General features: G+C 35.0%; 1 protein-coding gene across 1 annotated transcript; it reads left to right on the forward strand.

The window, feature by feature from the left end:
* Positions 1-4083: 4083 nt before the first annotated feature.
* On the forward strand, positions 4084-10094 carry LOC149018285 (uncharacterized). Its single transcript, XM_089153874.1, is given in 7 exon segments — positions 4084-4637; positions 5608-6709; positions 6846-7133; positions 7243-7353; positions 7356-8581; positions 8698-9113; positions 9223-10094. Coding segments are annotated over 7 exon segments (4518 nt in total). The 5' UTR covers positions 4084-4134.
* The last annotated feature ends 2566 nt before the right edge of the window (positions 10095-12660 follow it).

Consider the following 12660-nt stretch of genomic DNA (forward strand, 5'->3'; position numbering starts at 1 on the left):
TGCGTTGCTGACGCGTCCCTTTTGTGATGGCGACATAAAGGATATCAGATTTAGGCAGGAGCCTGTTAGCCACAGGATGTGAATTTGCATTTTGTTTTATGTAACTTTCATTTACCTTTAATTTGCATTTGCATTAAGAACTACTTTTTCTAGCCTATATAAGCAAGGCTATGTACATGTAAAGAAGTAGAATGAAAAATAGCAATAAAATTCCTCTGTTAGAAAAATCTTCTCATGTCTCTTCTTCTCACCCTCTGAACTCTGAATCCCAACAGCACAAGATAAGGAGAAGGCTGTTGCCTCCTTCGATAAGTACCTTTCTTTAAACCTTAGGATGGGCCTGGAGTAAGATATCAAATATGAATTTTATTAGTTTCTTTTCTTTCTTTTCTTCGGACTGGATAATCATAAAGCATGCCTACAGTCGTGCCTCTGCTATTGGTGACGGCTAGTGTTATAAAATAATCCTTGATGAGTAGCTCAGAACAAAACCCCTCTATAGCATGGCCCATGAAACAGTCAGTGATGCCTTGCATAGCTGCGTGAGGAGGTGATGTTCTTTGCGAAAACAAATGAAAATATAATCCCAGAAAGTATTAAGGTTGTATGATATGTTCACGATTTCGTGAAATAGTCGGTGAATCTCACACTGTCATATAATCATAATATGAGTATGAAGCATAAGTAGAGTTAAAGAGTCCTATCACCAAATTGAGATGAAGTGGCTGCGACTGTGAACGGTTGGGTAAAGGCCTCCCGAGACTCTTCTAAAGGGAAAAAAGTGAGTAAGTCCTTGCATATAAGAGATGAGAGGTGCCAAAGAACTCAGTCATGAAATGCCTATCTCAGAATGGTGAGACAAGGTTTTGTAAAAGACCGGACTACTCTTTGAAAATGAAAAAAAAAAAAAAAAAAAAAAAAAATTTTATCTATGAACATTGTGTTCATAGACCCCTCTCTCCCTCTCTGAAAAAAAAAATTAGATTATTATTGCAATCTTCTGATGTCTCTTCTTCTGAAGATTTATCTTTTTAGCTTCATTTTCTAATTTTTCCAAATTAGTTAAAGTTTGCCTTTCTTTCTTTGGGCTCCTTAGTCTTTAACTGAGCAATTAATTCCCTAATTTCTTATTTCCAAGGAAATTTGGAATATTTATATATAAGTTGTTACTGGTTGGTACCCTACAGATTCTTTTAATTTGGAATGGTTTTGTCATTCAAAGACCTTGACCTGAAGCCTTCTTTTTTTTGCCACGAAGATGCTAGTCAAAGTGACTGGGGGCCCACAGGCCCAAGAGTATGGTCTGGGGAAGATGTGGAGGGAATGGAGGATTGAACCACTGAACCCCTTGGACTTTATGCCTCTAAACAGAGGCTCCCACCCAAATGCGCTATAAGCACACCTACAGTACATATTTGAATATTTAAAATATTTCTTTTCTACAATAAATCTCATGTTAGTTTTCAAATATTTATTTTCTCTATCTTATAACTAGGAGAGATTGTTAGTAATAGAAAGAATTGTGTACTAGATCTATTTTCAATCAACATTCAGGAATAGAGAAATCTAAATAACAACGTGAGAAAATCCTTTGAGTTACTTTAATTTTTTTTTTAATTTTTTTAAGGGAAAAATTACATGACTACCTACATCTAGGTTTTCCTTTACAATTTTTTTTTTTCATTTTAATAAAAGTTACAAAAAAAAAAAAATCAAGTTTGGGTTTTCAAAACTAATCAAAACAATGACTTTTCCTCCCATCTGACACTTTTATCCCTAAAATAACTCTGTTGTCTGATTAGACAACTATCAGGTCCGATCGAATCCTCTGGCACCACCATCGTTAGAAATGGGGGACCTCCCTCACTCTTTGGCTTCATCCTTATCTCTTCATCTTCTTCCTGCAACCCAACCTGCTCATTCTCTGTTTTTGATTTTTCATTGTTTTCTTGCAATCTCATCTTTCTTAGAATCATGCCAAGGCTATTATAATCACCAACCTTCTATTAGTAAAGTAACAAAATTTCGTGGTTTAACTAGGTGAATGGAGTTGTAGCGATTATTATTTCCACAAATTCATTCAACTTAAGCAAGTCGAAATTTCAAATGAAACTTATAAAATTAAAAAGAAGATTGACTTAAACAATTAATAGAAGAGCTACAAAACCATAATAATACATGTAAGGTTTTATACATTGAAAATTAAAGAGGCAAAGATATAAGATTGTGAGGTGAAGGTTGAGAAGGATTTTAATGGTCAAGTTTCAACTTTGGAATCAACCACCAAGACACTATAATAATCGACTATTCCCAACACTCACCCTCAAATCTCCATATATAATCATAATAGAAATATATTATTCTCTCTTTCTAGGGTTTCTTGTTTTCTTTTGAGCTTTTTGTAACATTGATGATAGGCTCTGTGAAGTCAAAGTAAGTCTGAAAATAGTAGATTCTGATCATATTAATATGCACATTTTTCTTGCATTTTCGTTTCTCGTAGCTCTTGTTTGAAGACACGCTTCACTTTTCTTGAGCTGTGATTTCGCATAAGTTTTTCATTCCCTTGTTATTTTCTATTATTCCTTCTATCATGTTCCCTTTAAAGAGATGTTGCTTTGATTCTTCGGCTACACCATTGGAGATTTTCTATTCTTAACCATATTACAAGTTCAAGGGCATGGGAACGGTGGTAGTGGCGATAATGGGATTGTGACCGTCTAATGATGTACGAAAGATGAAGAGAATAGAGATCCTGGTAATGGAACTAAGGAAAATATGTCAAAACCAATAAGAAGATCAATGAAATTAACAAATGGCTTTAGGGCCTATTTGGTTACACAAGTCTGGAGATTTCAAATCTGTAGAGTCATAATTTATAAAATTAAATGTTTAGTTGTGGAATGAAATCTGTGGATCGACATGATTTTTTCGTGAATGTGCAACTGTATAACTTTTTTGAAATCTCTGGATTTCACCCCTTACCCATAAATCTACAGATTCACGTTTTTTGTTTAAAAAGGTGAATCTCTAGATTTCATGAATCTAGAAATTTTTACAACCAAACGGGTATAATTCTCAGATTCATGAATATAGAGATTTGAAATCTCTAGATTCATGTAACCAAACAGGCCCTTAAATTTGCTAGTTTTGCAAACTCAAACACAAGGTAGACAATTTTGTGAAACTCAATAGAAGACATGCGTGTAATTTTCCCATTTTTATTTAATAAACTATAATTTAATCAATCATTTAGCAAGAGAGAACCACAAATTGTGTGTGACAAAGTCACTTGCACTTACCTAGAAAAATAACTAGTTAATTTGTTTTTATATAAAAGTAAGATATCCGTGTAATACAGTTTTTGTACATTTTTTATTTTTTTTGTAAAAGGTATCTTGTTACTATGGGGTGGGAACTAAATTACTAAATTACTAGTAGGTGCGAACCTAGAACCTCCCCATGAAAAGGCGGGTCTTTAACCACTTGACTAACCCATCATTGGTCATTTCTTCTCTTTTCTAGAGGCTTAACTTTAGGGATTCATTAGATTCAATTCTTAGTTAGGTTTTATTGGTGAGCGTTGGATTATTAACTACCACGTGTCACAATCCTAGATACGAATTATAAGGAATTGCAGCGGGTGTGAATTGTAGACGATGTGAATCTATACAAACTCCGGATTTGTTGGCTATGGTTTTGATAATTCGAAAGACTTGACCTAAAGTCAAGTTAAATATTGAGAGGCTTAGCTTAGGGCTTGGAGTTACCTAGAAAGTTATTTTTTAATCAACCAACTACCAATAAAGTGAAAACTTGTAACGGTGTGTTTGAAAAAATAACCAGTGGTTATCTAGAAAAATAATTTGTTAAAACTTTCTTTAGAGATAAAACAAAGAAACCCATTTGATGGTGTGTGAAAAGCAACTAGTGATGATGTGAGGAAGTCAAAAGTGATAATATAGAAAATTCTTTGTAATGAACGTAAAGAAAGTGGTGGGAACTTCTCAAAATTAAAGATCGTCTTTGTTATTATCGCTTTTAATTTTCATTAATATTCCTAAGCCCATCCAAACGCTTCCTTCCATATTCACATTCGAAGGAAAGTATTCTCCAAGCAATTTGATAGAAAAAATGGCAGCAGCTCACCAGGCTTCTGCTTCTTCTTCATCAATCACTTCTTCTAGTTTTACTACAAATTATGAAGTGTTTTTGAGTTTTCATGGCAACGACGTACGCAGAAGTTTCGCCGACCACCTCTACCATGCCTTAATTAGAATTGGAATTCGAACCTTTAGGGACTCTGAAGACCTTCATGTGGGAAATGAGATTGGGAAAGAGCTACTCACTTCAATACAAGAGTCGAAGATTTCCATTCCCATATTCTCAGAGAATTATCCATCAAGCAAGTGGTGTCTCAAAGAGTTAGTCCAAATATCTGAATGTAGAAGAACGTTGGATCGGACAGTCATGCCTATTTTTTACAAAGTTGAGCCAAGAGATGTACGAAACCAAACAGGGATTTACCAGAATTTCTTTGAGAAATACCAAAGGGATATGATATCTGATGTAGAAAAGTGGAAGGAAGCTATGAAGGAGGTTGGCAGATTGAAAGGGTGGCATGTCAATGAGAAAACGTAAGTCCAAGAGTTCCTTTTCTTTTTTTTTGGGTACTAAGGGGCTTTATTAAGCCGGGGGATGAGAATATTAACATGTCTTATCGAACCCATGACCTCTTCACTAAGAGATGTTGGTTTCACTACTAGAATAGCTCTGTGTTGACCAAAGAGTTCCTTTTTTATTTAAGTGCAGTTGATGTTCAACAAAATCATGCTTAGTCACCAATTAAAGGAACCTAGACAATATGATTTACATTCATGTGACCAATTTGCATTAGATGTATCATATATAAAATATATTTTAATGGAATATTGAGAAAATAATACAAAATGATTTTTTTGATAACTTCAGAAATTTCTGATACAAGCTTTCAAAGTTATCAGAATTAATTAGCATGAGCCATGCTCAATCCGGGTTCTTGATTTGGATTGCTACATGGTTTGTGAAAATAATTTTTTGATCTAGTCTAAGTCGACCATTGTTAGGAAGCAAGTAATCAGTCCATATGGTAATATTATGTTTTCAAAATTCTGGAATGATAAGTAATGTACAATAATTGGTACAAATCATGCAATTAATCAATCCATAGAGATGCATCTCTATTTATTTAGAAAATCTATAATATGATTTAAAAAAAAAATTAATTGATATACATTATTATTTGCCATATGAAATTGAGATTGAGATTGATGAATTAACTACCAAAATTTGTCTAATATACATGGTTAAATTAATTAATCTCATATGCAAAGAACTGAAAACTGCGAAATGATTTCAAATTGGGGAGCCATATTTGTTGTTAATTAGTGACCATGAAGGTATGAGACATTAGAAATTTATTGCAAAAAGCTTTTTAACTGGGATAAATACAGAAAACTTAAATGAAGAAATAACACACAAATGCATAGGAAGACTTCCATAATATCATTTTCTTACTTATATTGTATTCTTTTCTTACTTTTTTGTGTATATATTTGAATTATGCAGATCTGAAGCAGAGATGGTAGAAGAAGTTGTTCACATAGTTTATACTAAATTGAAAAAGAGACCCTTTAGTGAAGATGGCAATCTGGTTGGAGCCCAATCTCGCTTAAAAGAAATGTTGATGTTGTTAGACATTGAATCTAACAACAAAAAAGTTATTGGGATCCAAGGCCTTGGAGGCATTGGAAAAACAACAACCGCTAAGATTGTCTATAACGAAGTCTTTAATCACTTTGAAGGGTGTAGCTTTATTGCAAACGTTCGAGAAGCTACTCAACAACATAATGGACTTGTTCTTTTGCAGAAACAACTTTTACGGGATACCTTGAAGGATGAAGGCCAAGATATTACTACTTTGTATGCTGGGACCAAAGTGATCCAAGAAAGGTTGTGTTCCAAAAAGGTCCTTGTTGTACTAGATGATGTGGATCATGAAGATCAAGTAAAATATCTTGTTGGGGACTGCAAATGGTTTGGTGTGGGAAGCAAAATCATTATCACAACAAGAGACAAGCATATTTTAAACCTTTGTGAATCAAATGGAATTTATGAGCCACCACCAATGGATTCCAATGAATGTCTTCAACTTTTTAGCCATCATGCATTCAAAAGCCACCAACCTCCGAATGATTATTTGGATCTATCAAAAGCCATTATCGAAACTACTAGAGGACTTCCCTTAGCACTGCAAGTTATAGGTTCATCTTTATATTTAAAGGGAAAATCAATGTGGAAAGGCATGCTAAAGAAGCTAAAGAAAGTTCTGAATAATAATGTCATGGAGAGGTTGAGAACAAGTTTTGATGGATTAGATGACGAGGATGAGAAACAAATGTTTCTGGATATCGCCTGTTTTTTCATTGGCATGCATAAGGATCTTGTTTGTTACATATGGGAAGGTTGTTATTTTGAACCTTTCATAGGGCTTGATTCTCTTTGTGAAAAGTCTTTGGTTATGGTTAATGAAGAAGGCGTGTTAGGGATGCATGATTTGCTCCGGGATCTTGGAAGGAGTATTATTTGCCAAGAGAATGCTATTGAGCTAGGGAGACGTACACGGATATGGTCTCGAGAGGATGTTTGGAATGTATTGGACAAACAAGAGGTAGGTATTGAATTTAATTAAAACTTTTCCATGACGACCTTGTGATGTTTTTGATGGATTTTTCTTGATTTAACAAAAATTTCATATGGTCATTTAATTAAGTAAGTCTATGCTTTTCTTTGTTCTCTTTGTGCAGGGAACAAGTAGTGTCACAGGACTCAGCATTGATTTTAGAAGTGTTTCGGACAATGAAGGTTTGAGGAGTGAAGGATTTGCAGGAATGACGCATTTAAGGTTTCTTCGAATTGATTATGCAAAGTTCTCTTGGAACTTTAGACATTCTTTTTCTGAATTGAGGTGGCTTAGTTGGAAAGGATGTCCCAACCAGTGCATCCAGACTGCTTTTTGTCCACGTAAATTGGTGGTTCTCGATCTATCTTCAAGTGACATCACGACGAATTGGATGGGTTGGAACTATATCAAGGTCTCTTAGAACTTCTCTGTTTTTGCTTATAGTTTGTTTATATTGAAAAAAATAGGCCATAGCTTTTTAAGTTATTTATAGAAGTTAATGTATATTTTTTATTTTGCAGATGGCCAAAAATCTAAAAGTTGTAGATTTGTCACATTGTCATAAACTATCTAGAACTCCTGTTCTTTCGGAAAATCAAAATCTGGAAGTATTGCGTTTTAGTTGCTGTGTGACAAATTAAATGAGATTGATGCATCCATTTGTCTTCTCACAAACTTGGTCATATTAGACATGATGGGGTGCGAGAAGCTAAGGAGTCTACCGGCTCAAATTAGTAAGTTGACTAATCTCCAACAACTCAATTTATGGCACACAACAAGTCTAGAAAAATTGCCTGAGAATTTGGGCCGTATGGTATCCTTGAGAGAGCTTAAATTACATTGTAGTCGGTATAAGGAGGAGAGTGCAGTAGTGGACCTCTCAGTTGAAATTTCTCAATTGACTGCACTCCAAAGCCTTTCTTTATGTACATCAGCCCCAAGTTTCAAAAGCATCTCATGTCTTCCCCCAGGTCTCACAAGCCTTAGGTTGTTTGACTGCCATTCAATTCAAAATATCTCCGGTCTTCCCACAAGTTTGACCAAACTTACAATTTACAATTATAAGTCAGTGGTAAAAGTATCAAGTACATTAAGAGGCTTGACAAATTTAAAGACATTAGATCTTTTGTACTGTCCCCACCTAGAAGAAATTGAAGGTTGTGACGAAAATTTGGATTCCCTGGAGGAGTTGACCATTCAACTTTGCAATTCATTGCGAAAATTACCAAATCTGAGGGGCTCGAAGTATCTAAGGAAATTGAGGATTTGGTATAATGATTTCATCTCTGATTTTGAAGGCCTGGAGGGAATGGACTCTCTGGAGGAGTTGTCAATGTGTAACTGCAAATCGTTAAGGAAAATACCAGACCTGCAAGACTCGAAAAGGCTAAGGATACTAATGATCAGGGGATGTCTACAAATATTAGATATTGGGGGGTGCCTTGGAACCTACGAATCATTACAAGAGCTAACGATTGGTGATTGCTGCCACTCGATGGAAAGATTACCTGATCATATTTTCAACTTACACAAGTTGAGGCAATTATACATTGAAAACCTGAGTAAATTAACTGAAATTCCAGGCCTTGATAGATTGGGGTCCTTGCGAATATTGAGAATAGCAAGGTGTGATGCCATCCGAAGATTATCAGATGGTCTGCCAAACAAGTTAACTCATCTATACATTACAGAGTGCAAGAATCTATCAGAGATTCATGGCATCAATGGGTTGGACAACTTGGAGGAATTGGAAATCAGTTGCTGCAAATCCTTGGAAAGACTACCTGCAGACTTGTCCAACCTCAAGAAGTTAAAGAGTTTACGGATTGAAGGTAACAAGAACCTAGATGAGATTGAGGAATTGAAATCAGTGGCTGTAAATTCTTAGAGTATTTCAAGATTAGTGGATTCAGGTACTTGCAAAGATTATCCCATCTGTCTATCTTTAAAAAGTAGAGCCATCTTTCTATTGAAAGCTGTGACAATATAAATGAGATTCTTGGTGTTGGCAAATTGGAATCCTTAGAGAAGTTGCATGTATGTGGTTGTGAGTCCTTAGAAAGCTTACCAGATCTGTCAAATTTGAAAAACTTATAGATGCTACATATTGCAGATTGTAAGATTCTAACCGAGATTCTCGGTGTTGGTGAATTGAAATTCTTAGTGGAGTTGCATATAAGTGGCTGTGAGTCCTTAGAAACCTTACGGGATTTGTCAAATTTGAAAAAGTTAAGGTTGCTACATATTGCAGGTTGTGAGATTCTAACTGAGATTTATGGTGTTGGCGAATTGGAATCCTTAGAGGAGTTGCATATAAGTGGCTGTGAGTCCTTGGAAAGCTTATTGGATCTATCAAATTTGAAAAGCTTGAAAAGATTACATATTGAAGGCTGTAAGAATCATACCAAGATTCTAGGTGTCGGCACATTGCAATCCATGTTTGAATTGAGTATTGATGGTTGTAATCTTACCCAAATTCATGGTGTTGACGGATTGTATAGCTTGTTGGCGTTTGGGCATAACTGGGTGTGACTCCTTGGAAATATTACCTGATCTGTCAAACTTTAGGGTGTCCAATTTACATATTAAAGGCTGTAAAAATCTTACCGAGATTCAGAGTGTTGACACATTGGGATCCTTGTTGGATTTGAAGATAACTGGGTATGACTCCTTGGAAATATTACCCAATCTGTCAAATTTGACAAGTTTGACCGACTTAACAATTGAAGGCTGTAAGAATCTTACCCAGATTCAGATTCGAGGCGTTGATGCATTGCGATCCTTGTTGTATTTGAAGATAATTGGGTGTGACTCCTTGGAAATATTACCCAATCTGTCAAATTTGACAAGTTTGACCAGTTTAACAATTGAAGGCTGTAAGAATCTTATCAAGATTCAGGGTGTAGACACGTTGGAATCCTTGTGGTATTTACAGATAACTGGGTGTGACTCCTTGGAAATATTACCCAATCTATCAAATTTGACAAGTTTGACCAATTTAACAATTGAAGGCTGTAAGAATCTTATCAAGATTCAGGGTGTAGACACGTTGGAATCCTTGATGTATTTGAACATAGCTGGGTGTGAGTCCTTGGAAATATCACTTAATCTTTCTAAATTGAAAAACTTAGAGAAGCTGAAAGCCAAGGACTGCAAGAAATTAATTGAGATTCAAGCTGGCAACAATCCATTGGAATCATTGACAAAATTGGATGTTAGGGGGTCTATATCCTTGGAAAAGTTACCAGATTGTGTAAAGTCAGACAAGTTGAGGAAACTGAATGATATGTTCTGCTTCTACCTAGCTTATGTTGATCGTATTAAACTCTTGATTGACGGTGGATGCTCAAAGTTACAACTAGCTTTATCATAAGGTATTTCTGTCTTGTCTCAACTCTCAACTGAATATGATTTTTTTTTGGGTGCATTTATATTGAATAACCAAGTGCAGTTGCAAATTCCATAGATTCTTTTTCTTTCCATTTTTGAGAATTGGATCTAAGACAATAATTCTCTTAAGTTTTGATTTTCTGTTTTTCTTTTTTTCTTTTTTTCTTTTGGCTTGGAATTCCAAATTTTATGAAACAATATGTAATCATTTACCCATTCATCCACTGGTTTTAATAAGATGGTAGTTATTACCGCTGTTTTTCTCAAGTAGAAAATCTGTTGCCTTTTGTGGAAGATTTGGATCTGTAACTTGTGCTAGGAAAAAATCCAGCAGGTTAATTTTTAGAGCGTATTCATTGATTCATGCATATTCTGCTCATGGCTCCTGTATTTTCTCCACTATTGTTTATATGTATTAGGGATATTTCTGGAAAATCAACTAAAACCCTAGCTGCCACTCCATCTCAAGCTTATGCGGCTAGGGTTGTTTCCAAGAGTTCCACAGCTGTTAGGAGTTCCATAGCTGATCAAACACTAACTACCACATTCAAGAAGAACTCTACAATTGGTAATTAATAGTTCATTGTTTCATTGGATTCAATTAATTTTGTAATGATGAACAATATTAATTTCTGCATCTCTATGATTATTTATTGCAATTTTTTGTATAACTAATTGTGATCGACACTTCATTTTACCAATAGGTTAATGAAATGATGCACAAGTTGTATTGTACTCATCTGCCTTATTTTACAGGTAATCTGTAGTTTCAAAATTTCACATTGGAGCTACCCTGATTTGCTTTGTGTCGTCATTCCTCCCTTTTCAAATAGATCAATTATTGTTTTGTATGTCATTTGTTTAAGCTATGTTTCTTCGATACAATTTGGTTCCAAATTTGAGACTTTAATAGGTAAGACTTGAGGTAACACTAGTGTTCTAAGCTATATTTCTTTTCTTATATTGACTTACCTTTTATTGCTTTGATTGATATGTAGGCCTTTGGTCCAGTTTCTACATTTTAGTATGCTGATAAGTGTCAGGGTTGGTAGTAGCAAATAAGAATAGAAAGGCATTCTCTTTGGAGCATGGCTTCAAACGGATGATGGAGCAAAGTACGGTTGAACAACATTTTATTTTCAATTTGATTCTCTATAAATTGTATCTTGATAGTTATCCAAAAAGTTCCCGGATAAAATTATACACCTTGGATATGACTTTGATGAATTATAGAGACTAATACTCTGTTCAAGCTTCCGGTTTCCTATATCTAAGCTATAAAAATTTGTAACACTAATTGTCCTCAGGTTCCTGAGATAATCTATGATTCATGATTTTTGGTTTGCATAAACTTTCCCTTTAATGATGAATGACTAATCCGTTTTGAGGTTTTTAGGTGTATGGCCAAACTTGAGAACTTGTCTGTTGAGAATAACAAGGTTGGATTGAGTTGCAAGACCATGGAGAGCCTTAGCTGAAATGTTGGGCAATCCCTCTACAAAGGCATTGGTTTTGAAGAAGTTCATGAATATCAATAAAGTCGACACATGAAAGATTTAGTAAGTGAAACTATTCTTTGTAACTTTGGCCTTTATAAGGGGAAACTATTCTTCATATACAGCAGGATAATCATGGTTTCAACTGTTATCACCAACTAATGGCCATTTGTATCACACCATGAAAAATCAGAGTTGTCGTGAATAGCCTTACTTGACATTTGGCTCCTCTTCCAAGCTTTCATCTTCTTTCTTTGCAAGCACTTTTTTTTTTCCTCCACTTTTTTTTTATTATTTATTATAAACAATGGAATCTTATTTTCTCTACTTATAATGATTATCAGGGCTAACAGAGCTGAAGTTTCTTGTAACAGTCTTCTGATATGGCATGGTCACAAGAATCACAAGTTCCATCATTACCATCATGATGTCAATTGACATTGGCTATTATCCTACCACTCATTTTATTGGGAAGCCATCAACCGAGCAAGATCAAGAACAAGTAGGTGTTCATGTTGCACCCATATTGTTTGGTGCTTTAAATTAATAGAATAAATAAGGTTTCTTATTTTTCCTTGGTTCATGTGTTCACAATTCTGCTACTTTCTTGGCTATGATCTACGCTTTTGAACTAATTCATGTCTGCTTAGACTATTACAATATCTGGGACGCAAGAAATAAAAAACCGTTTGATCAGTCAAAGGTTACTCCTGCTACTATACTTTCTACAGATTTCAATTGGTTAAAAGCTTTGAATATTCTCCCTCCTAGTCTTGGTTGAAACCATCTTGGAATGACTGGTCACCAAGCATCCCTGTACAGCTTAACATTTTCAAAATGATTACCCACTCTGTCTATCATTGAAAATTTGAGTAATCTACATGTTAAAAAAATGCTAGAATCTGAATGAGATTGTCGATGTTGACTAGTTGTCATTGTCTTTTTAAGTAAAAGATCAATTGTTATGTGAAATGTACAAGCACTGTCATCAGCAGCCACAGAACAAATAAAAAAACCTAGGTAAAAAACTGGAACATAGGCAAGCCCAACACA

This window comes from Hakea prostrata, chromosome 4 (assembly GCF_041222555.1).
Source record: "Hakea prostrata isolate BN-2017 chromosome 4, UWA_Hpros_2, whole genome shotgun sequence".
Classification (NCBI taxonomy): domain Eukaryota; kingdom Viridiplantae; phylum Streptophyta; class Magnoliopsida; order Proteales; family Proteaceae; genus Hakea; species Hakea prostrata.